The sequence below is a fragment of the Garra rufa genome, chromosome 8 (genome assembly GCF_049309525.1).
Source record: "Garra rufa chromosome 8, GarRuf1.0, whole genome shotgun sequence".
Lineage (NCBI taxonomy): Eukaryota > Metazoa > Chordata > Actinopteri > Cypriniformes > Cyprinidae > Garra > Garra rufa.
This window is the reverse complement of record NC_133368.1, coordinates 21,728,001-21,752,557: the sequence shown is the minus strand read 5'-3', so window position 1 is coordinate 21,752,557 and position 24,557 is coordinate 21,728,001. Positions and strand designations below refer to the sequence as shown.

General features: G+C 34.1%; 3 protein-coding genes across 4 annotated transcripts in view; 2 read left to right on the top strand and 1 right to left on the bottom strand.

The window, feature by feature from the left end:
* hcn5 (hyperpolarization activated cyclic nucleotide-gated potassium channel 5) overlaps window positions 1–4,833 on the bottom strand; it is a 5,710-nt gene extending 877 nt beyond the window's left edge. The window contains exons 1-5 of the mRNA XM_073845044.1: window positions 4,512–4,833; window positions 4,199–4,385; window positions 3,633–3,737; window positions 3,403–3,540; window positions 2,168–2,329 (exon numbers count right to left, since the gene is read on the bottom strand). Coding sequence (XP_073701145.1) covers window positions 2,168–2,329; window positions 3,403–3,540; window positions 3,633–3,737; window positions 4,199–4,385; window positions 4,512–4,696 — 777 coding nt within the window. The 5' untranslated portion in view covers window positions 4,697–4,833. The remainder of the gene's footprint in view (window positions 1–2,167; window positions 2,330–3,402; window positions 3,541–3,632; window positions 3,738–4,198; window positions 4,386–4,511) is intronic.
* A 4,840-nt stretch (window positions 4,834–9,673) lies between these two features.
* cox17 (cytochrome c oxidase copper chaperone COX17) lies at window positions 9,674–13,349 on the top strand. 2 transcript variants are annotated; one of them, XM_073846002.1, is made up of 4 exons: window positions 9,674–9,760; window positions 10,040–10,177; window positions 10,526–10,640; window positions 13,167–13,349. In XM_073846002.1, exons 2-3 carry the CDS (start codon window positions 10,059–10,061, stop codon window positions 10,608–10,610), a joined length of 204 nt encoding a protein of 67 aa, XP_073702103.1. In that variant the 5' UTR covers window positions 9,674–9,760; window positions 10,040–10,058; the 3' UTR covers window positions 10,611–10,640; window positions 13,167–13,349. The 2 variants fall into 2 exon arrangements, with proteins under 2 accessions (XP_073702103.1, XP_073702104.1); XM_073846003.1 differs by having other exon boundaries at window positions 9,678–9,724.
* A 3,315-nt stretch (window positions 13,350–16,664) lies between these two features.
* On the top strand, window positions 16,665–24,553 carry popdc2 (popeye domain cAMP effector 2). The gene is made up of 4 exons (XM_073845998.1): window positions 16,665–18,137; window positions 20,035–20,143; window positions 21,209–21,763; window positions 24,416–24,553. The coding sequence occupies exons 1-3, from the start codon at window positions 17,641–17,643 to the stop codon at window positions 21,713–21,715; spliced, it is 1,113 nt and encodes a 370-aa protein (XP_073702099.1). The 5' UTR covers window positions 16,665–17,640; the 3' UTR covers window positions 21,716–21,763; window positions 24,416–24,553.
* Window positions 24,554–24,557: the final 4 nt, after the last annotated feature.

Below are 24,557 nucleotides of genomic sequence, written 5' to 3'. Positions count from 1 at the left end.
TCTCTCCCACTGTGGCATTCTGAGAAATTACACAAAACAAAATGAAAGCATTAATTCATTATCTTCATATATATATATATATATATATATATATAATATATATATATATATATATATATATATATATATATATTTGCTCAAAAAATGTGATGATTTCTATTGTTTTTAGCTCAAAAATATTACACACTTTCTGTAATAAACTCTCAGAAAAAAGATACAAACATTGTCAACAGGGTGTTACCTTTTGAAAAAGCACACTTTTGTATATTATTTATTCCTAAAGGGTCCATATTGGTACATCAAAGGTACATATTAGTATCTTTTGAAAGGGTACCACATCAGTGAATACAGCTATATCTCAAGTCTACTCGTGTGATATTGCTCATTTAAACCCCAAGAATCGATTAGTCTAGCCTGTTTTCAGTAGAAACGTGAACTTATTATCTTGTTCGCTTTTACCAGTTACAGGACAAAATAAACAAGAATAAACATCCAAAGGTATGCTAAAAGAAAGAGTACAACTTACCGAAACCCGTTTCCTGTCTAATGTAATGCTCAATCAGTGTTTCAACCGCGCAAAGACTTAAATAACAACTTGTAAACAATTTCACATAAAGTCACATTCGGTGACCATAAACTTGTTAGTCAGCTAGAAAATGAACTCTAGAGAGGAGCATTTTACTAAATATATGCACCATATAACATATTCATTAATATTTTTTTGCTGTTCTTCATTGTTTGATTTCGGTTTGAATAAATCTGTTAAGTTTTTATGCAGCTACTAATTAAATGCTCATATCTAAAACATCTAAAAACGAATTGGAGTAGAAATATAATGTAAATGTAACATGATTATATGTACATAACTTAAATGAGTATAATTTAAGGATTTGTATACAAATCAGTTAATTTAACCATCGATGTTATATAGTACCAACTGACTCTCATGTAGCTATATTTTAAAGCATTAGTTGAGAGGTTTTTTTCCTTGATAAAATTTGACATGTACTGTACCTGATATAGGGTACAACAGGGCTAAAGGCACACCCTAAGAAAAAAAATGCTTTTCACTGTGCCTAAAGTGTTTGATGATTGCAGAAAAATATATACGTTTGTATTAAACATTTATGGAGCAACAGATTTTGTGTGAAAATAAATCATACAAGTCATTTATTTTGTGTACAAATTTGATAAATATATGAGGTGGCAAGGGGGGCTCACCAGCATGGGGTAAAAGGCACATAGTATTGACACAAATACTTTAACTAAAATAATGTTTTTTTAAAATAATGTCTGAGTTAATACTTGTTCAAAACAACCACTTTAGCAAAGTTTGTACTATTTTCTGCTTATTTTGATAAATAAAATAATTCATTTTTGTTCAATAAATACTTCACAATATACTAAAATATGTTAAAATAAAACATATACTTTAAATTACAGAAACAAAATCATTTTAAAATGTAAAGATTCTGATAGCATTGAAAGAGATTCCATAGTAATTTTAGATTTACAGTAGTAACAACAAACACTATTTTTCACTATATGATATGATTAATAGCATGTTTTAAATATGATGGTTTCATTCTAAACATGATGATTATCTTTAAGATGGACACCCAACATAATATATGATATTTACCATCTGAATCTAACAATGTCATGTCAACAAATAGAAAAGTCAGCCTTCTATTAATTACCATGTTAATTATTGTGCCTTTAGCCCCAACAGCAGGGGTGCTTTCGTTCTGTTGCTTTAATCATCTTAATCAAAATGAAAATCATTAAGAAGACCTTTGTCTCAAGATTCATGAATTTTATTGATTCTCATTTGCTACCTAAATCTACAACATTTTTAAAAACATCAAATATTAGATCAAGTAAGCACAGAATCGTCTTTGCGCTGCTGCCAGCGATTGCGTCAAGGATCAGACAAAATTGCACGTGTATCTTGAAAAGCAGATGTTTTGGAAAGTGCTACGGCACGTTTTTCTGCCATGTAGTGGTTTAGAGGAAAATCATATCAAATCCGCCTTTTACCCGGGGCAACTTTAGCCCCATCGTTCCCTATCGAATCGGAAATCGAATCACAAGCTTGTGAATCAGAATCAAAACCCAGCCCTAATTAACATAAATGTTTATGTGAATATGCTGCTCACACACTTACCATTAGATTCTCTCTTCTAACCCAGCAGTCTGAGGGAAACTCCTCAAGCATAGGCACAAAATACTGAATACAGCCATTCCAGTGGCACAGCAGGAAAATCATCATAAATAACGACAAGATTCTTAGGAACACCCTCACCACCTCCAAATTGGCATTTGAAACCTATATGAACAGAGATTCAATATAAAAATCAAATATTTTCTAAATGATGACTTATAAAGCACTTATTTAGTGTTGTCTCATTAAAGGGATAGTTCACCCAAAAATGATCATTTGATGTTTATTTGCTTACCCCCAGGGCATCCAAGATGTAGGTGACTTTGTTTCCTCAGCAGAACACAAACGAAGATTTTTAACAAAAAACGTTGCAGTCTGTCAGTCAAATAATGGCAGTCAATGGTTACCAAATCGTTAGAGGAAAGAAAAACATACACAGACAAATCCAAATTACACCCTGCGGCTCGTGACGATACACTGATGTCCTAAGACACAAAACGATAGGTTTTTGTGAGAAACTGAACAGTATTTATATCATTTTTTACCTTTGATACACAGCCACGTCCATCTCTCCTGAGCACGAGTTTAGCTTTCGGCTCGTTACATGTGAACGCGCTCTGACGTAGAATACGCAAACGCCAGAAGCGATCTGTCGCATGTATATTGCATGATTGTGGGTATAGCGGCTATTCAAAATGGTAATTACTTGCGCTTATCCTGATTGTTCAAACCGATTTAAAGCTAAAAGATTACATTTGCTTGCGCAAACTCATCCGGGACTTTTAACCGATTTCCCCTTACGGCGTTTGCGTATACTACGTCAGAGCGCGTACACATGTCACGAGCCGGATGCAAAGCTCGTGCTCAGGAGAGATCGACGTGGCTGTGTATCAAAGGTAAAAAATGATATAAATACTGTTCAGTTTCTCACAAAAACCGATCTTTTCGTGTCTTAGGACATCAATGTATCGTCACGAGCCGCAGGGTGTAATTTGGATTTGTCTGTGCATGTTTTTGTTTACTTTTAAAGGTTTGGTGCCCATCCACCTCTATTATTTGGCTGGTAGACTGCACTGGTTTTTGTTAAAAATCTTCGTTTGTGTTCTGCTGAGGAAACAAAGTCACCTACATCTTGGATGCCCTGGGGGTAAGCAGATAAACATCAAATTTTCATTTTTGGGTGAACTATCCCTTTAAGACAAGGTCAGTTTCACACATTCAAGCAATTCATTACTTACTCTCTCAACCTCATTGAAAAACCTAACAAGCCTTGACACACGCAGCAGGCGGACAAGACTGAGGATTCTCACAAACATCAATATGCGCATCATTTTGCTGGCTCTGGATGAGGGAGAGTCACCGTGGTATTGTAAGTCCTGTCATAATGAAGGCAAAAAACACATGTTTTCCATCTGGAGGTTTGTCATTTCAATACAGCCAAAAGATTGTGTGGAAAAAGGCACATTACCGCAATAAGTAGTATGTAACCAACTGGGAATGCTGCCACCATATCAGGTACAAACCAGCTTTTTAAATACTGTTGTCGAATGCTTTTCAAATCCATAATGGCTCCCTGTGTAACATACAGAAAGATTCATTGGAGACGTTTAAGCAATTCGATATGTGACCCTGGACCACAAAACCAGTTTATATATAGCAATAGCCAACAATACATTGCATGGGTCAATATGATCGATTTTTCTTTTATGACAAAAATCATTAGGATATTAAGAAATGAAGATATTTTGTAAATTTCCTACTGTAATTTGTAATATGCATTGCTAAGAACTTCATTTAGACAACTGTAATTGCAATTTTCTCAATATTTATTTATTTTTTTTGCACCCTCTGATTCCAGATTTTCAAATAGTTGTATCTCGGCCAAATATTGTCCTATCCCAACAAACCATAAATGAATTGAAAGTATGTATTGAACTATTTTTAGATATAAATCTCAATTTCAAAAAATTGACCGTTATGACTGGTTTTGTGGTCCAGGGTCACATATTTGTAATGTCTAGGGCTAATTCCTACCTCGCTGTCCTCATTAATGATCCCCATACGAAAGTTAAGCCCCACGTCAATCAGGAACAGAGTGTCCGAGAACACATTAAAACCCTCCCAACCGACTCCACTGTTTCCATCTAGAAAGGCAATCTCCATTGGAATGCCAATTAGATTGAGAAATGTTATTGCCACCATACACATGATGTAATAACTCCTGCAAAAATAAGGACATAATGTATTTTTCTATTTTATTTCATAACATATATTTTATCCTACATTTCATTATTTTTTATTATTTTTATCAACACTACTAAATAAAAACAGGTTAGGTGTACAGTACCTTAAAGGACTGAAGGGATGGATGACAAACACGCCTTCCTCTTTCTGTTTAACGCACTCCTTCTCCACAGCCACCTCACTGCCGTAGACATAGAGCGAGCGTCTGTTCAACTGCGGCAGCAGTAGGTTTTTCCAGCCGCTCCAACTGAAGCGCCGCCTGTGATTCTCAGGTGTGAGACGTTGCATTTCCAGGCCCTGACTAAGCACTGAGATCACCGAAGCACCTCTAACATCTCTCACCGTGCCTCTCTGACAACTTTATTTCTGGACTTTCTTTTATGCTGACCATTTCATCCACTTTTCTTCTTCGTCTTCACGCTCGCTCTCTTGCTTTCTCTTTCTCTCTTTCTCTCTCTCTCTCTCTCTCTCTCTCTCAGGCGTGCACATGCACAGTCAGAGAGTAATTTTCCATCACAGTCCTCTGGCTCGGTCCAGAATGGAGAAGGAGATAAGTTCCCGACTTTCCATTCTTCCCCCTCTGTCAAACTAACTATTGTCTCATCAACTATTCAGTATCTCTGCCTCGCGCTCACATCAGCTCAGCTCATCTGGACTGCGGGGTGGTTCTTTGACACGAGGTGGTTTTGAATATCACAACTATTGTCATCTGAACTAGACAGATGGTTCTGATAGAACCGGACCCAATGGGAGGTGATAGAATTTCTCACTCTCTTATTGTGCGTAAATGACTGTACTGATATGACAAAGAGATTCTTTCTAATGAACACACATGAGTGCACAGATAATTTGCCTATTTCAGAGAGAGAATACAGGTAGGCCTATGTATTTTTGCAGGCCTTTCTGGTTTTGGAGAAATCAGAGATTAACTCAAACAGTTGGTGAAACTGGTCTGTTTTTTCGTTGTGGATGTGTTTACATCAAAAACATACACCTACAGTTTACCACATAACAACAGTGGAGCTCACTAGATCTCCAGTAAACTGAATACAGTATTGTGTTGCATTGGCAGCCTATGTTTATGAGAGTCACAATACAGTGTTGAATTTCAAAGTGGTATTCAAGTAATGTAACGGGTAACTGATCTTACGTTCTCAGAAGCCAACGAACACCTAAACCGCGTACATTCATTGTAATCTACATATCACATTGCATTCAGTTATCAAGTGTGACTGAATTCATTAAAACATAAATAGTCACTGGTTTTATGAACAAGCTTGTCTGTAAGGTTTTGAAATAAAAAAACAAAAAAGTTATATTAATAATTACAAGGTATACTTATAAGCATTATTATATTAATAACCAATTGCCAATATACATACAGTGCCATTCAAAAGTTAGGGATCAAGATTTTTAATGTTTTGCCAATCAAGGCTGTTTATTTCATCAAAAATACAGAAAAAAATTTATTTTTATGAAATATTGAAATTTTCAATCTTCAATAGTAATATACTTTAAAATGTAATTTATTCCTGTGAAGCAAAGCTGAATTTTTAGCATCATTACTCCAGTATTTAGTGTCACATGATCCTTCAGAAGTCTCAGAAATCATTCTAATATGCTGGTTTATAATCAATGATGAAAACAGTTGTGCAGCTTTTTTTTTTTTTTTTTTTGGGGGGGGGACCTGTGATACTTTTATTTTAATATTAATATTTTATATTAATACTATTTATATTAATATTAATACTAATATTTTTATTCAGCAAGGATGTGTTAAATTGATAAAAAGTGGAATATTAGCTGATGAAAATTCAGTGCTGCATTACAGAAAAAAATAATATCTTAAAATATATTAAAATGTGAAACCAATATGTGACCTTGGACAACAAAACCAGTCTATATTTGTAGCAATAGCCAAAAATACATTGTATGGGTCAAAATAATTTTTCTTTTATGCTAAAATAATTAGGATATTAAGTAAAGATCGTGTTCTATAAAGATATTCTGTAAATTTCCTACTGCAAATATACCAAAACTTAATTTTTGATTAGTAATATGCATTGCTAAGAACTTCATTTGGACATCTTAAAGGGTAATTTTCTCAATATTTAGATTTTTTTTGCACCCTTAGATTCCAGATTTTAAAATAGTTATATCTTGGCCAAATATTATCCTATCCTAACAAACCATACCTCAATGGAAAGCTTATTTAGAAGCTTTCAGATTATGCGTAAATATCAATTTGATAAAATTGACCCTTATGACTGGTTCAGGGTCACATATTAGAAATTGTAATAATATTTCACAATATTACAGTTTTATATTCTGTACTTTTGATCAAATAAATACAGCCTTGATGAGCATAAGAGACTCCAATAAAAAAACATTTAAAAATAAAACTTACTGATCCCAAACTTTTGAATGTCAGTGTGTGTGTGTGTGTGTGTGTGTGTGTGTGTACCTGGTATTCATCACGTTGTGGGGACCAAATGTCCCCACAAGGATAGTAATACCAGTAGATTTTGACCTTGTGGGGACATTTCTCAGGTCCCCATGAGGAAACAGGCTTATAAATCATGCACAATGAGTTTTTTTGATGAAGTAAAAGTGTGCACAATCTCCTGTGAGGGCTAGGTTTAGGTGAAGCACGGCACGGCAATGGTTTTCTAAATAATTACACATCTGTTCACATCTGTTTGACAAATTATGTGTAATAAATCGGACACAGCACTTTCTAAATTCACGTTTGAGGTACAGTATGGCTGTTTAATTTATGTTGTAAAAAATCTGCAAAGTCACCTTTTCTTAACTCATAAATTACATACAAACAAACAAACACAAATATACTAAAAAGCCAGTAGAATGCCTGTGGGAATCCATGCTGAGTTCGCATTCTGTGTTGGCCTACAAATTGACGTCATGACTGAAATGTTCTATTTTTGCCGCTCATAGCACGCTGAACGTAGCAGAAACATGCAGGGAAAATGCAATGTAACATTTATCACCACAATATGTTGCAATATAAGCTGTTAGCCGGTGTTTGAAAAAAGTATGTGTCAGACTTGATGTAAGCTGCACACTCAGTGACAGCATTGTTTTTGCTGGGGTTTGGGTTCTGTTTCAGGTAGACTGATTTTTATTTAGATGTAATTGTTATTCTTCTCCTCGTGTAGATTTGATTTTAATGACAAGAAGTCTGTCGTCAAAAGCTCACTTATCATAACCATTTTTATTTATGGTGATAATCAAAGGAAATACTCAATGTAGTAACCCTGAAATCACTTTGTTTTCTGTAGATAGATGTAACTCTGTTACACATCAGAAGCTTTTAGGTCAACATGAAAGCTGTATTTGCCCCTTTTGCACTTCTTTTAGAGACTTATGTGCTGAATATGTGTAGATTATAAAAAAGGTCTAAGCAGTTCTTGATACAATCATAGGCCAAGATAGTTGTTCTGAATAAACAATTATAATCAATATCAGAAGTCATCCATTATGTATGAACATTCTATTTTGTAAGCTGCATGAAAAGTGATGTGAATTTGCCTGCAGATACATACTCAGAAAAAATAGTGTTTCTAATACTCATATGCCATAAATTGGAAATATGAGATTAAACCAATAAATACACACTACCAGTCAAAAGTTTTTGAACAGTAACATGTTTAATGTTTTTTTAACGTACTTTTGCTCACCAAGCCTGCATTTATTTGATCCGAAGTACAGCAAAAACAGTAATATTGTGAAATATTTTTACTATTTAAAATAACTGCTTTCTATTTGAATATATTTTAAAAAAGTAATTTATTCCTGTGATCAAAACTAAATCTTCAGCATTATTACTCCAGTTTTCAGTGTCACATGATCCTTCAGAAATCAGTCTAATATGTGACCCTGGACCACAAAACCAGTCTTAAGTCGCTGGGGTATATTTGTAGCAATAGCCAAAAATACATTGTATGGGTCAAAATTATTGATTTTTCTTTTATGCCAAAAATCATTAGGAAATTAAGTAAAGATCATGTTCCATGAAGATTTTTAAAATTCCTAATATAAATATATCAAAATGTAATTTTTGATTAGGAATATGTATTGTTAAGAACTTAATTTGGACAACTTTAAAGGTGATTTTCTCAGTATTTTGATTTTTTTGCACCCTTAGATTCCAGATTTTCAAATAGATGTATCTCAGCCAAATATTGTCCTATCCTAACAAACCATACATCAATAGAAAGCTTATTTATTGAGCTTTCATAAGTTGTATACATCTCAGTTTTGTAAAATTTTACCTTATGACTGGTTTTGTGGTCCAGGGTCACATATGATGATTTGCTTTTCATTTTTATTATTTTTTATTAGAAACATTTTTATTATTATTATCATCAATATTTAAAATATATTTTCAGGATTCTTTGATTAATAGAAAAATCCAAAGATCAGCATTTATCTAAAACAAAAAGCTTTTGTAACATTATACAATGTACAATTCAAAAGCTTTATAGAATTTTTTTAAATAGAAATTAATACTTTTATTTAGCATGGATGCTTTAAAAGTTATGATAAAGACATTTAATGTTACAAAATATTTCAGTTTTAGATAAATGCTGTTCTTCTGACTTTCTATTCATAAAAAAACTGAAAAAAATTATACTCAGCTGTTTTTAACATAATAATAATAACAATACATGGTTTTTTTAGCAGCAAATCAGAATATTACAATGATCTGAAGGATCATGTGACTGGAGTAATGATGCTAAAAATTAATAAATTGTATTATAGAATATAGAAAATATAGAATATAGAAATAGAAAACAGTTCTTTTAAATTGTAAAAATATTTCAAATTTTTACTGTTTTGCTGCACTTTGGATCAAATAAATGCAGGCTTGGTGAACAGAAGAGACTTCTTTAAAAACATTAAAAATCTTACTGTTCAAAACCTTTGACTAGTAGTGTATAATTACAATTCTGTTAAAATATGTATCCAAATTAATAAACTGAAATGTTAGCTAATTATAAAATAATATTATGATAATATAAATAATATTAATAAACGACTTTTATTCTGTACAATACTTTTATTGTGTTTTGTGTTGTTATGTCCTTATTTTAGATTAAAGCGCGTTTCATTTAGCTTTAGCCATTAAACTGTGTGTGAATGCAAATCATATTTAGGTAATAAATGGCTGCAGCGTAGTTGTTAATTTAGTTGTTTTTTATTTAAAGGCATTGACCCGGAAGCTACGCCACACTTCCGCATTCACGGGGTTGTGCTGTCATTTGACAGCAGCAGGTTGTGTAAGGAAGGACGCACGTGAGTAACGTTACATCAGTTTCTTCATCATACAGAGTGAGTAAAAGTTTGTCGGACAGGATTTTTTATTTGATATTACCTTGACAGCACGATTTGATACACACGGGTGTATTTAATACACACCCGATAAGATAACATCTTTAACAGCTGGATTTCAGTATTATATCGAAACGTTGAACAGCAGAGGACATGATGTACCTAGTAATATATGGTGGCTAGTTTGCTGTACTCTGCTGACTGTTCAAAATATATAATGTTAAAACGGAAGTTTGGAGCTTATAAATCATGTATCCCCCGCTCATTTGTTTTTCTCAGACAGCGTTTAAAAAGGGAAATGTCGAGCCTGTCAGCAGCCAGTGTGGAGGCTTCACCAGCAATAGAGGGGGCAGAGCAGAAGAAACCACTCAAACCATGCTGTGCGTGTCCTGAGACCAAAAAAGCAAGAGATGCATGGTGAGGAGAGACTTCTGCTTTAAAAATGTAATTATTTACATAATTATTTCTCATGTTGTCCCAAACCTGCATGAAGTACTTTCTTCTGTGAAGCACAGAAGGACTGCACTGCTCAGTATTTTACATGACATAAAAAGGAAGTGAGGTTTTCGAATTTACAACATAATGCAAATCCCCATGAAAGTAGTCTGTATGACTTGTAAAACTACTCTGATTACTAGAGTTAAAACTTCTCCTTGTGTGTTCATTCAAAACGGTTTGGAGCAACATGAGGGTGAGTTTTTATTTTTGGGTAAGCTCATATACATTTCAGCAAGATGCCATGACACAATGTTGTCTTCATTGCAGCATAATCGAAAAGGGAGAAGAAAGCTGCACACATCTCATCGAAGCACACAAGGAGTGCATGAGGGCGCTTGGTTTTAAGATATAATACCACTGTCATCATCAGACTGAGTGAATGGTAAGTGGTATCCTTAGTGATTTTTCTCACATTCATTTTTCCACATCTTGGCCACCACAACCAACCTTTGAATTTTGTCTCTGTGCACTACAGATTTAATTCAAAGGAATAGTTCACTTCAAAATTGTCATTCCCATGTCTTTTACATGACTGACTTGGAGTTTTTTATAGCATATAGCCAAGCTGTTCTCTTCCATACAATATAAGTGAATGGTGACCACAGGTGTCATTTAAAGTTGTTCCTCACACTCTGAATATAATGCATAAATCATAAGAACTACTTTTTGGTGCCCTTATTATGATTTTTGGAGCCTGACAGCCCCTGGTGCTCATGTTGTTGTATGAAACAGAGCAGCTCAGATATACAGCAAAAATTCTCCATTAATTAATAATGGCAGAACTTCCATATTTTAACTCCTTAATATATATATATATATATATATATATATATATAAAATCTTAAATAAAAATAAAAATCGTCTGTGTCTTGTGTTTTCCGTTTATTTAAAGAATCAGTTATATTCAGGGCCTAAAACTAACTTTTTACCTGCCAAATACCTGCCTGATTTTTTTTACGTGGCAATATAAATACGCGATTAAACATGATTAATTTCAGAAAAATTAATCATGATTAATCACGTATTTATATTGTCATAATTTCACATTGAACCTCCAAATGAATGTAGAAACAACATAAAGGTAGTATATTTTAAATATGTGTTTAATGGCATCATTTTATTGATGATATAGTATGATACCAATACTGCTACTGGTGTCTCTATTAAATGTATTTTTCCTCAATTTTACCTATTAATTATAGCCATTCAACATTACAGTATACTTTAAAGCCATTCTTTTTAACATTGAATAGGCTCTGCAATATATAACTTTTAATTTAAGTGATTTTAAAACAATCTCCACATAAACTATAAATTGTATATTCACTATACAGATTACGATACAGATTTGTTCTTGGATTTACATTAGTGACAGGCTTCAGCAGGTTTCACTTTAAAATCAAAGCTGTCTCTTTAAAATCTGATGCATATGACGCAGATCTGACACATGTTTTTTTTCCCAACTCTTTACTGTCATTTAACGCCGGTTTCACACTGCACGCGTAAGCAGCGCATATGTTTTTTCGGCGCCCATGTTAACAGATTAGAGCATTCACACTGCACGCAGGGACGGCGCGGCAGCGCGTAGCAGGAACAGAGCAGAAGCGTCAGTGCTGCGATCGTTTTGGCGCCGAGTCTATTTTTGCTGCGCCGCTTACGCTGGGTTAAAGCCACAGTGCATCGATCTTGATTAAAACTGGCCTGATTAACACGAAAAATAACAATTTCACCATAAAATCATGTATCACATGTAACACAATCACGGTTTAAATGGCTCACCAGTAAAAATAATGTTTTTTTTTTTTTTTTGTAAATAATGTCTAGTTAGCCTACTTGTTCAAAACAATCACTTTAGCAAAGTTTGTACTATTTTCTGCTTGTTTTGATATATACAAGAATAAATAAATTTATATTACTGCCATTAATATGTTAATATAAAACATATTTTAAGATACAGAAACAAAATCATTTTTAAAAGTGAAGATTCTGAAAGTATTGAAGGAGATCCTATAATAATTTTATATAGATTTACAGTAGTAACAACAAATTATATTTTTATATGATATGTCTTATGTTTTTAAATATGATGGTTTCATTATCTCAAAGTTGGACAACCACCATAAAAAAATATGATATATAGCCTACCATATGAGTCAACAAATGTAAAAGTCAGTCATCTATTACTTATCTTGTAAATTATTGTGCCTTTAGCCCAACAGCCGGGGCGATTAGTACCCCAAATATCATACTTTTACATATTCTTTTCGTTATTGAAAAACTGTTGCCTTTACTTATCTTAAACCAAACTGGTAATCATTAAGACCTTTAAGATCTTTGTCTAAAAATATATTCAATATTTTAGCGTTTCTCATTTTCTACTTAATCTACAACATACAACCATATCACAATTCAATGCACATGCCAGACAGTTGTCGGAGAACACCTGAAATGTGGGACCGAATGAACGATACTTGTCTATATTTGCAGTACACAAGCTGCGGTTCAGCTGCGCGCGACAAACGCTGCCAGTGTGAAAGCCCAATGGATGCGCGCTGCTTCTGCTCTGCTTACGTCCTGCTCACGCGTGCAGTGTGAAACCGGCGTAAGACTTTATAACTCATTTAAGTCTACGTTTACGAGGTAACTTGCCGTTTGTATCCTATTATTTGATTCGTTCTTGTCGCTTATGACAGAACAGCTAATGGTGATAATCTTGTCTTTAGAAAAGATTATTTTATTAGTATATGTCATAAACGGCATATCTCTTTAAAAATTGGTTGTTGTGCTCACTACATTGCATTGTTATATTTCAGGACTGTCACACAAACTTGCCAAAGCAGATTGCCTAGTGTTAATTTCAGGCCCTGGTTATGTTGTTTTCTAACTGTCTTTTCTTTCTTTTTGGCAGTGTGTGACAACCTGTGTGAAATGGGACCCAGTGTGCTCCTTTATTTATACTTTTACACTGCAGGGAAGATTATATGGGGCTGAATTTATTCCTCTGAGGGGAACGTTGTCTGTCTTTTCTTTTTTCTTTCATATGTGATTTGCTTACAATTATGGTAAATAAAGATCCTATGCAAGATGTTAAGTGATTCTCTTTTCTTGTATTATATAATATAATCTTATTTTTATGCAATAAGTAGAGATTCTTGTCCACCTTTTCTTCAGTGTGGAAGTAAGCCTTTGGGCGAGACTTCCAGTTTATTAGCCACTGTAGGGAAATGACAAGAACAATAACAACGTGCAGTAAACTGTACAACTGTTTTGTGCTACAAACCGGTGTGTTTATAATTAAGATAACATATTATAATAAAATGGTAAGACACACCAATTTGCAATATCAAGCAGCAAAACAAGCTGTTTTGTACAGCTAAAAACAGCTGGATGCAGATGAGACCGGAAGCCAGGCCTATGAAATGAACAAATAAGCTAGATAACAAGGCTGGCTTTTTCTTTTTACTGCCTCTTTTAAATTATTCAGTTTAATTTGTATCCTATGCTTGATTTACTTATTGTACTACATATTAAATTATTGATGAAGTGGTGCTTGACAGCATGCAGGGAAAGCAGTTTTACACAAAGAGATTATTCCTTCAAGCTTCCTACTCGGTTGGCTTTCGAGTTCACTGTACCAGCGTTCGGCTGGTGACAGCTGCACTTAACTATGCACGCAGGCCTAAAATAGAGCTGCTGCTCCCAGCACACTCTAATCTGAGGTCTACCCGCAGAAGTGCGTTTATTCTGTAGCTACACCTGGTGAGAACCCAGCAAATGCAATTCATAATTGGCATTTTCTCCTAAAGATTTCTACAAAGTTCACAAGTGTAGTTTGTTGCTGACATAAACATAAGAACAGATTGTTATTTGGTGCTATTCCTGATTATAATTATCATATAAATATGGACATTTTGATGTTCAATTCAATAAATCCCAGCACATGCACACCAAATGCAAATGCATAAATGCTATCTTTCGTATGTTAAATGTGTTTTTCTGTGTTATTTCTGTCTGCTTTCATGCTGCTTGATTACAATGAGAACGTGCACACAGTATATGAGTGGGAACACTTCTCTCGGCATGCCTCTCTTGCAGGGTACATGTCAGATTGACAACTCTGAATAGTAACTTTAACACTCTCTTATCTATAACAGCTAGTTAAACTGCACAAGATATCCAATGTATACTGACTTTCATTGTGTATTTATGTTTCCATTTATAAAATGTCATAATCAAGAGGTAAAGCAAATGGATTTATTAATCACACCACAAAACCATTTGTCATTCCAACGCAGTTCCATAGAGCATTCCATTTGTGCTAAAACACCACATATCACTGCGCAGCTCCCACAGTGGATTATTTTTGTTGCATAGTTCCCACAATCTGTATTTCAGATGTTATATATTAAATCAATGCAGTTTCTCATACCCACGCTTTTGGTGAATATTGCCTCGCTAACCTAAAACTGGCACAATATAGAAAGCATTTGTCCTTAAATAACATCCATTTTCCTTAAACAAAAACTCAGTTTTCCCTATATTTTTTTTTTCCAGTGATGAAGCTAAGAAATTAAGAAACCAAAAAAAATTTAAGAAACCAAACATTTCCAGCTGCACCAAAAGCAAAGGAAGTACATTTTCAAATTCTTATGAGTATACAACCTTCTGGTTGGTTTCAGTCATAACAATTTTGTGATGAAAGGATTGAGAACCAAAAGCATTTATGTATGAATGTATTTATTTATTTAAACAAATATACATTTGCTGGTACATTTGGGAAAGATTTGCATTACTGCATTATTGCATTATTATTATTTTTAAATTTGATGGTTTCTCTGAATTAATAAAATAATATGTGAACTCTTGTGTATTTCTAAAATATGGAACATGTAACTGAGTAATTACTATAATTATTATTCTTTAAAATGTATTTTTACATAATAGATAAATAACCAAATTAAACGATTACACTAGTGCGTTTTCCTTTTAAAACGCATGTTTGCTACGTTTACTCAGGCATTTTCAATGAACCCTCAAAAACACTGCTGATCCAGTTTTAGGGGCCATTTACACAACGTTTTCAGGCAAAAACGGAAAACTTTTTATGTGTTTTGCCTGTTCGTTTACAGGACAACAGCATTTTGGGGACTGAAAACGCATAATTTTAAAAACGGGGTTTAAAGTGAAAGTTTTTGACAACACCACCGTTATCGTTTCTGTGTAAACACCCAATACGGAAATCTTTAAAAATGGTGATGTCATGCATGTGCATAGTACGTGTTAGGTATGTAGATATGCGCAGTATGTGTCAATTTTAAAGGCAAGCTCGAAAAAACAGTGCACCAACTACTGGCCTGGCATACATAGTACAGCGCTTTTGGCAGTTTTCGCAAAAATGTGGAAAAGCGAATCATTTTGAAACATTGTTGGGTATACGTGAAACTTCTTTTAAAAATGCAATGGAAAAACTTCAGTTTTTGACTGCATCGTTGTCATGTAAACGTAGTCTTAATATGAAAACTCCATGGTTTAGTTTTAATGCCTTGTTTACACTAGTGCGTTTTCATTTTTTAAAAATATTTTTCCTCGTCTACACTGGCGTTCTCACTGTGATTCAGAAATTATCTTCGTCCACACTTCACAACCGAAAACGCATGTCACATGACCATTCATAATGAGCACAATGTTTATACGGTCTTCAAGGATACGCAGAGCGAATGTGAGCAGCCACGTTCAAAAGTTCATTTTCAAAAGTCTCCGTTTTGGTCCATTTACACTTCGAAAGTCTCTGTTTTCAAGGGTTGAAAACGCCAGAGTAGTGTAAACGACAGGTAACCGTAGCAAAGGTTATGTGTTTTAAAACGAAAATGCACAATTGAAACATAGCCTCAGTGTAAACGGACCAAAAAGGAGACTTTTGAAAACGATATAGCTGGCCACATTCTTGAAGACCACGTAAACAATAACATCATGCGCATTATGAATGGTCACGTGACATTTGACGTGACGTTTTTGGTTGTGTTGTGTAAACAGAGATCAAGTGAAAATACCATTGTAGACGAAACGCTGTTTTGAAACGAAAACGCACACTGGTGTAAACAGGGCAACAAGTTTACTTCACTTCAAAACATTTGTTCATGGATTTGCGCTACGCCACAGCCTGCAGCTTCTTCACACACTGACGAAACTTGCTTAAGAAGTGTGAAGAATGACATAACTCGCACACTTTAATGAATGGATCATATACGCTCCCTTCGAACTGGAATCATTGTGGAATGTCCTATATGGTCACTATACGTTCGAATAGAACAAAACCGTCTGAAGTGATAAGAGATACGTGCAAAATGTGCAGAGCGGGGAGTCGTAAGTACCACCTTATTCTTCAACGTTGGAAATAAACAACATTTCTGGTTCATTAGCTGCAATCTGGAAATAACGAGAAGAACAACAAATAGCTGGATGTGGGAGCCAAACCCATAAAATTTACAAATGGCCGGACCCACTCTTATGGCAAAAATTAGGTGGATAAAAGCAATGGCCACCCAAGAGCATACTGTATTGTGAATATGCTGTCATGCCTCTCTTAACTCATGCTTAAATAATAAATAAAACAGAATCCACTCACTCCTGCACTCCACTTCTAAGCAGCAGTATATTAACTACCAACAACTGCTGGGCCAAGTTATGTGAAACTACAAAAAGGAATGGCCAGGGAGGGGAGGTAAACACTGTTACATGACCTCCCCTGTTATTTTATCTGTCTCAGATTCTCTAAATATGCCCCCCGAAGCCTCGGATCCTCCTCCCCTCGAACACCATTAGAAGAGCTGGAGTACAGAATTGTCTGTTTGATTGCGAGAAAACGAGTGTCGGTGACATCTGGCAGAGCTTTCGGAGGTCTTCACAGACGTCAGTGAAAGCTTCTCTCCATGTCACTTGTTATCGCAATCGCTCTGCCCGGCCATCATTGTGTTATGTTAAGTAGCGGGTCTGCTTTCTGTCTGTGGCTCTTTCCTCCTTGGGTTTCAATTCCAAACATGGTTATCCTTCTCAGGGTCTCTACCCCCGCCTCCCCCGCTCCATGTTTCCAACAGTCCAGCGTAGGACAGGGAACAGAAGCAGGGACACTATAGGGCTGATATTGTCAAATTCAAAAGGAAAAGTGGGTGTCAACGGAACTGAATGGAACGGAATTATGAAGCTTCTTTAATTCCAACTATTTTTGGCAGTAAGAGGTGTATTGACTGTTAGAGGCTGAGGGAACAATCTTTTTTTTATATATATATATATCTGACATTAGATTTTAACACCTTGGGCTTATGAAACACTACTTTTTCCAACAAGGTATTTGATGATAACTCAGTTTCCACTGAATTGAAAACATGAATAGTGGCGACTCTACCTTGATTGACTCTTTAATTTTCAATCACACACTCTGCGATGGATGGACCAACAGCACTGAAGGTGCCATCTACCATCTGGGTAACACCGTTCTGTTTTTGGGCTATATGGGTGGTAGCGGAGCGTACGGGGCTCTGTACATCTTCAGCTTTTTGGCTCCCGCTTTCCTCTGTCTGGCTATGTGGGGCTGGTTCACGGTGTGCGGCCTTGATGTCTTCCTCTGGAACTTGCTGCTGATGCTGCAGTGTTTGGCCCAGGTGTGTCATCTGATTTTTCGGCTGATGCAGGACGGTTTAGCTAACGAGGAGCTTTCTGCGCTTTACACAGCGGTCTATCTGCCTCTGGATGTACCTGTGCAGGTGTTTAAAGAGATCACGGCGGGCAGCGAGAACAAAGTGCACTCTCTAGCGGCCGAGGAGACATATGCTGTCGAGGGGAAGACGCCGATTGATCAGTTGTCTTTCCTTCTTTCTGGCAGGTAAGAAACAGGATGTTTGGCAGAGTTGGAGACTCTCATACGGTTCTCTAGATTGGTACTCTTAACACATCATTACTGTAAACACACTAAATATCTGCTTATTATCCTGATGGTGCACTATTCTCAATGTTTGCAGTATCTTACAATACCAAGGCTGCATTCTCAGTCATATTGTGTAATAATTAACATGAAATATATTTTTGGGTCAATACTGTGTGTTTGTTTGTCCAATTTATTGATTAATTAAAAAAAAACAAAAAACATAAATTTAATTACATAATACATAAAGTCCATTAAAATTAAAATGATAGTAGTACTAATAGTAAGGCATAATAAGACATTTTATTATTACATCAAATACAAACACTTTTGTGTGCAAAATCATGTGGTGAAGAAAAAAATATTACACATGAAAATTATGTAATAGAGAGGACCCCTGCAGACCTCATGACTGTGTCAAGGTCAATAAGTCTCTTAAAATATAAGATTACTTGACCTTTCTATGAATAGGTCAGGTTGTGAAATGTCATGCGGTAAAACTTCCCAAAAACTACTAAAAATAATTTATGATATTTACTTTTGTATTTATTTTTTTAATAATTATTCAAATTTGTACACTAGGGCTGTCACTAATAATTGTTTTGGTAATCGAGTAATCACTCGATTATTCTGATGATTAATCGTGTAAACTGATATTTATAATTCAGATACTTATCCCACAAACAGCTAAAACCAGCCTAAACTGGGTGCCTGGTCTTAGCTGGTTTAAGCTGGAAGTAGCTGGTTTTAGCTGGTCTCCCAGCCTGGCTAGGCAGGTCAAGCTGGTTTTAGCTGGTTGTTCCAGCTTGTCTCCCACCTTAACCAGCCTGGTTTAACACCAGCTAGGAAAGTGGCCAAAACCCCTCTAAAACCAGCCTGCTGATCAGCTATGACCAGCTAAGACCAGCTTACACAAGTTTTAGCAGTTTTTTTTTTCAGCAGGGATGTAATAAAAATAGACCTAAACTAACAATAGCCTTTAAAATGACTTGAAATACATATAATATAGCAACAAGGCAATAATAGTTGGTTTAAATATATAGTATCAAACGCAAGTAATCATATGGTTTGATTGAACAAAACTGTGGAAATACATAATGTATTATAAACAATAGAGCTAATGTACATTAGGATTACAACAAATGCTTGCAGAGGGCGTCAACGGCCTGACAATATTTTTTAGACTTTACTGCGTGATCAAATCCTTGTTTAATGTTAACCAAACAACATTCAATTCAAATGTCCACTTAATCTTTAATATTTGGCCACTTTTTTAACGAAAGAAATGCTACAGATTCTGTAATTCCTTGAATATGCGGACATTAAACTTAGAGTGAGTGTTTGAGCTTTTATTTTGAAATTGCGATGAACAGCTAGCTTATCGAGAAAGATGACTTACAATTTTTAAATGTTTTTAATATTTTGTGCAGCCTTCGAAAGCGGTCTATTAATGCGTTTCATGGATTCTTGTCAGTCAACTGCGCCGCTTTCGGGTTTTGACGGTTACTCCACATGGGCAAATTGCAGCCGAGGATTTAAAAAAATTTTTATTTAACTGAGGAATTGTGACAGCCCTATAGTGTACACTAATATGCATTTAAGGTTAAAATATTTTTTACTTGATAGTTATGCCACATTACATTTTAGTCATTAAATTCAAAGCTTTTTTGTGTATTGTAATGGATGTCTGAGTGTACTACATTTTAACATTTAAAAACAGGCATTTAAAGTGAATTTTCATTTTATGCTACTTGAAAATAATACAAAAGTTTTTCAAATCCATTTGAAACGAACATGAAAACAAAACGTACATTTCTACTTAGAATTGTGTTTCAAACCAGATCTTTTTCTTTTACAGGATTAGAGTGTCCTTAGAAGGTCAGTTTCTCCATTATATCTTCCCTCACCAGTTTCTTGATTCTCCAGAATGGGAGTCTCTAAGACCAACAGAGGAAGGCAACTTCCAGGTATGATAACATACAGTTTTTTTTAATTGGTACCAATGTGAACAGCAAAATCTTTTGGCCCGTGCCATTGAGCAAAATTCTTCAATGCACACACAACCATAAAATATTACATGCTCTTAAAGGGATAGTTCATCCAAAAATGAAAATTGAAAATGAACGAAGGTCTTATTGGTTTGGAACGACAAGAGGATGAGTATTAAAGGAGATGTTCACTTTCAGAACAAAAATTCACAGATAATTCACTCACTCCCTTGTCATCCAAGATGTTCATGTTTTTATTTCTTCAGTCGTAAAGAATTTTGTTTGTTTTTTTAAGGCAAACATTTGAGAATTTCTCTCCATATAGTGGACTTTCTCTGGTGCCTGTGAGATTGAACTTCCAAAATGCAGTTTAAATGCAGCTTCAAAGCTCTAAACGATCCAAACTGAGAAAGAAGGGTCTTATCTAGCAAAACAGTTGGTTATTTTTTAAAACAATTGTCAATTTCTATACTTTTTAACCTCAAATGCTCATCTTGTCTAGCTCTGCGTGAACTCTGTGTATTCTGGTTCAAGACAGTTAGGGTATGTCAAAAAACTCCCATCTCATTTTCTCCACCAACTTCAAAATCATCCAAGATATGGGAGTTTTTTAACATACCCTAACTGTCTTGAACTGGAATTCACAGAGTTCACGCAGAGCTAGACAAGATGAGCATTTAAGGTTAAAAAGTATAGAAATTGTAATTTTTTCTTTTTAGAAAATAACTAATTGATTCGCTAGATAAGACCCTTCTTCCTCAGCTGGGATTAATCAGAGCCCTTTGAAGCTGCATTTAAACTGCATTTTGGAAGTTCAAACTTGTGGGCACCATAGAAGTCCACTATATGGAGAGAAATCCTGAAATGTTTTCCTCAAGAAACATACTATCTTTACGACTGAAGAAAAAAAGAAAGACGTGAACATCTTGGATGACAGGGGTATGTGAGTAAATTTTTGTTCTGGAAGTGAACTTCTTTAATGACAGAATTTTCATTTCTGTGTGAACTATCTCTTTAAACTTCCTATGACCCTCTTGACCTCAGGTGACACTGACTGCAGAGACGGACTGCCGTTACATCTCTTGGCGCAGACGTCGGCTTTACCTTCTGCTGTCTAAGGATCGTTACATTGCCCGACTTTTCTCAGTCATGCTCGGAAGTGACATTGCTGACAAACTGTATTCGCTCAATGACAAGCTGTTTGCCAAGAGCGGTGTGCGTCTTGATATCCGTCTGCCCAGTCTCTACCATGTCCTCGCCCCCTCGCCACCAGGCAGTGAGGGTGGCAGTGCTAGTTCACCGCCCAGGGGAAGCCAAGGAGATGCTACAGTCGTAACGGTCGATCCAGCACCATCCAACCAGGGCTCAGATGAAAGAAACGTCAATTCTGACCAGGGAAAGACCCCTGTGCCCAAACCTCCACACCAGCACTGGCCCTCAGATACAGAGATGCCCTCTGGTGAGGATTCAACCAGCTTGGTTCTGGAGGACTTTGCTGATATGACAGGCTCTTTAATGGACTATGGGACTGAAAGGGAATATTTGAAGTAAAGGTTGGGTGTTGATGCTAACACACTGGGACACTTCTTAAATCACAATGTAAGTACATGAGTAAGGCTTGACGGGTGGTTCGGTATAGACGGGGCTGGTTTGCACGAAAAGGCACAACTGCACTAACTGGACACTGAACTGCACAAACACTGACTGAATGCAGAGTGATGAATGTGCATGATGGATTGTTATACTTTATGCTTCTTTTTGACCTGGATTATATTTATGGCTTTACTGTCATGTGAAAAATTCACATGCAAGAAAGGAATGTCAATCGTTAATATAATTATATCGAAAATATATCATAATTATACTGAAAATGTATATGCTAGAAGAATACTGTTTTTAATTACAATTTATTATTATTATTAAAATGTATTATGATTATATTGATAGTGATGTTTATTTATATTATACATTTTTGTACATTTAATTTTAGGCTTGTAATAATAACAATTGTATTAAATTTATTAGTATTATCAGTATAATTCAGTTTGAGGCTTGTAGTAATAATAATTTGTTTATATATATATATATATATATATATATATATATATATATATATAACATTTATTAATGTAGGCTTATAATAATAATTATTAGTATTAGTAGTAGTAGTAGTAGTATACACATCCGTAGCATTATCAATATAAATAATAATAATAATAATAATAATAATAATAATAATTTTATTAAATTCATATGAATAGTATTGTCAACATAATTTAATTTTAGGTTTGTAGTAGTAGTAGTAGTAGTACTAATAATAACAATAATAACAACAACAATAATGATTCATTTTATTATTATTATATTAATAACACTATATATATATATATATATATATATATATATATATATATATATACACATACACACACACTATTACATTAATTATTGTAGGCTTATAATAATAATTACTTAGTATTATTAATTATTATATTAATAATGCTATTAATTTATATTACATTTTTTACACTATTACATTTATTAATGTAGGCTTATAATAATTAAAAAAATTAATTAATAATTAAAAATGATTATTATCATAATACACGTCCATAGCATTATCAATAACAATCATCATCATCATCATCATCATCATCATCATAATATTAAATTCATTATGATTATATTGATAATACTTAATAGTATTCAGTATCAATATAATTGAATTTTAGGGTTGTAGTAATAATAATAATAATTACTTTTATTATTACTATTATTATTATATTAATAATACCATTCATTTATATTTATTTTTTACACTATTACATTTATTACTGTAGGCTTATAATAATAATAATTATTATTATTATAATATTAATAATACTATACATTTATATATTTTTTACACTATTACATTTATTAATGTAGTCTTATAATATTAATATTAATAATAACAATAATTATTAATATTATCATATGAATGAATGTTACACAGGTCCATAGGATTATCAATATAATAATAATATTAATAATAATAAAACAATAATAATAATCATAATAATTTATCACATTCATTATGATTATTAAAAATACTACTCATATATGAATAGTATTATCAATATAACAACTATTATTATTATATCATGCTATTCATTTATATGCAATTTTTTTACACTATTACATTTATGAATGTAGTCTTATTATAATAATAATAATAATATTTAATGTTATACACATGTCCATAGCATTATCAATATAATAATAATATAAATTATTAAATTCATTATGATTATATTGATAATACTACTGAATAGAATTATCAATAAAATAATAATAATAATAATAACTACTATAATAATAATAATAATAATAATAATTATTATTATTATATTGATAGTGCTATTGATTTAAAATGTAATTAAAATTACATTTAATAAAATTAGATTTCAATAAATTACAACTGAAATAAATATTATTTTTTTCATTCATTTACATTTTAGGAATATTATTATTATTATTATATTATTTCCATTATTGTTATTATATTAATACTATTCATTCATAATTTAATACAATTAACATGAATTATTTCAGCATTAATTTGTGTAGTGGGTTCTGTAATGATTACAGTGTCTTTAAATAGTTTTAACACAAACAAACACAATACAATGTCTATGGTATGTCCTCGTTTAACACACATGTCCATTCTGGCAAGAGGAAAAGGCTTCCTTGGGTGTGAGAGACAAGTTTTATTTAGTACATGGTAGTGGAGTTATATTCAGTGTTTCCGTCCTAGGATATTTTTGATAGATGTTTCTATGCTTAGGAGAAAGCTGGTTTTATTTTACTACATGCACTTGTGCCAGAGGCTGGATGAAAGACTGGAATGGGTTTGGGACATCCAGGGATCCAAACATACCAAGTCTGTTTATCCAGCACTCCGCCCTCTTGAAATACTTGGCTTTGCCAACAAGGGCCAGGTTGCACTTTGTAGGGTAGTGGATAGTGGGACAGCTGCGGGAGGAGGAGGGTTCCGCTGTCATTTGAGACGTGACCTTCACACGCTAGTTTCCAAAGGAATGAGATATATGGATCATGTCCAGAAATACAGCCTGTGCTACAGAAAAACAATGCTAGAACTACACTGACGGATAAAAAAACATGCCTCTAGATGTAATAATGTTGTGCTGAAATGACTTATTGGATTTATTAGTGTTCTTAATGTGTCACCTTTTTCCATAAATCTAACAGAGGATGAGACTCCAGGAAGACTTCAATTCCAAAGAGGATGTGCCCCACTAGCCCCTACTGACACCCCAAAGCTGTAGGAATGGGTTCAGCCGTATAAAGACCATAACATCTGAACAATTCCTCCACTAAATCATCATCAAAT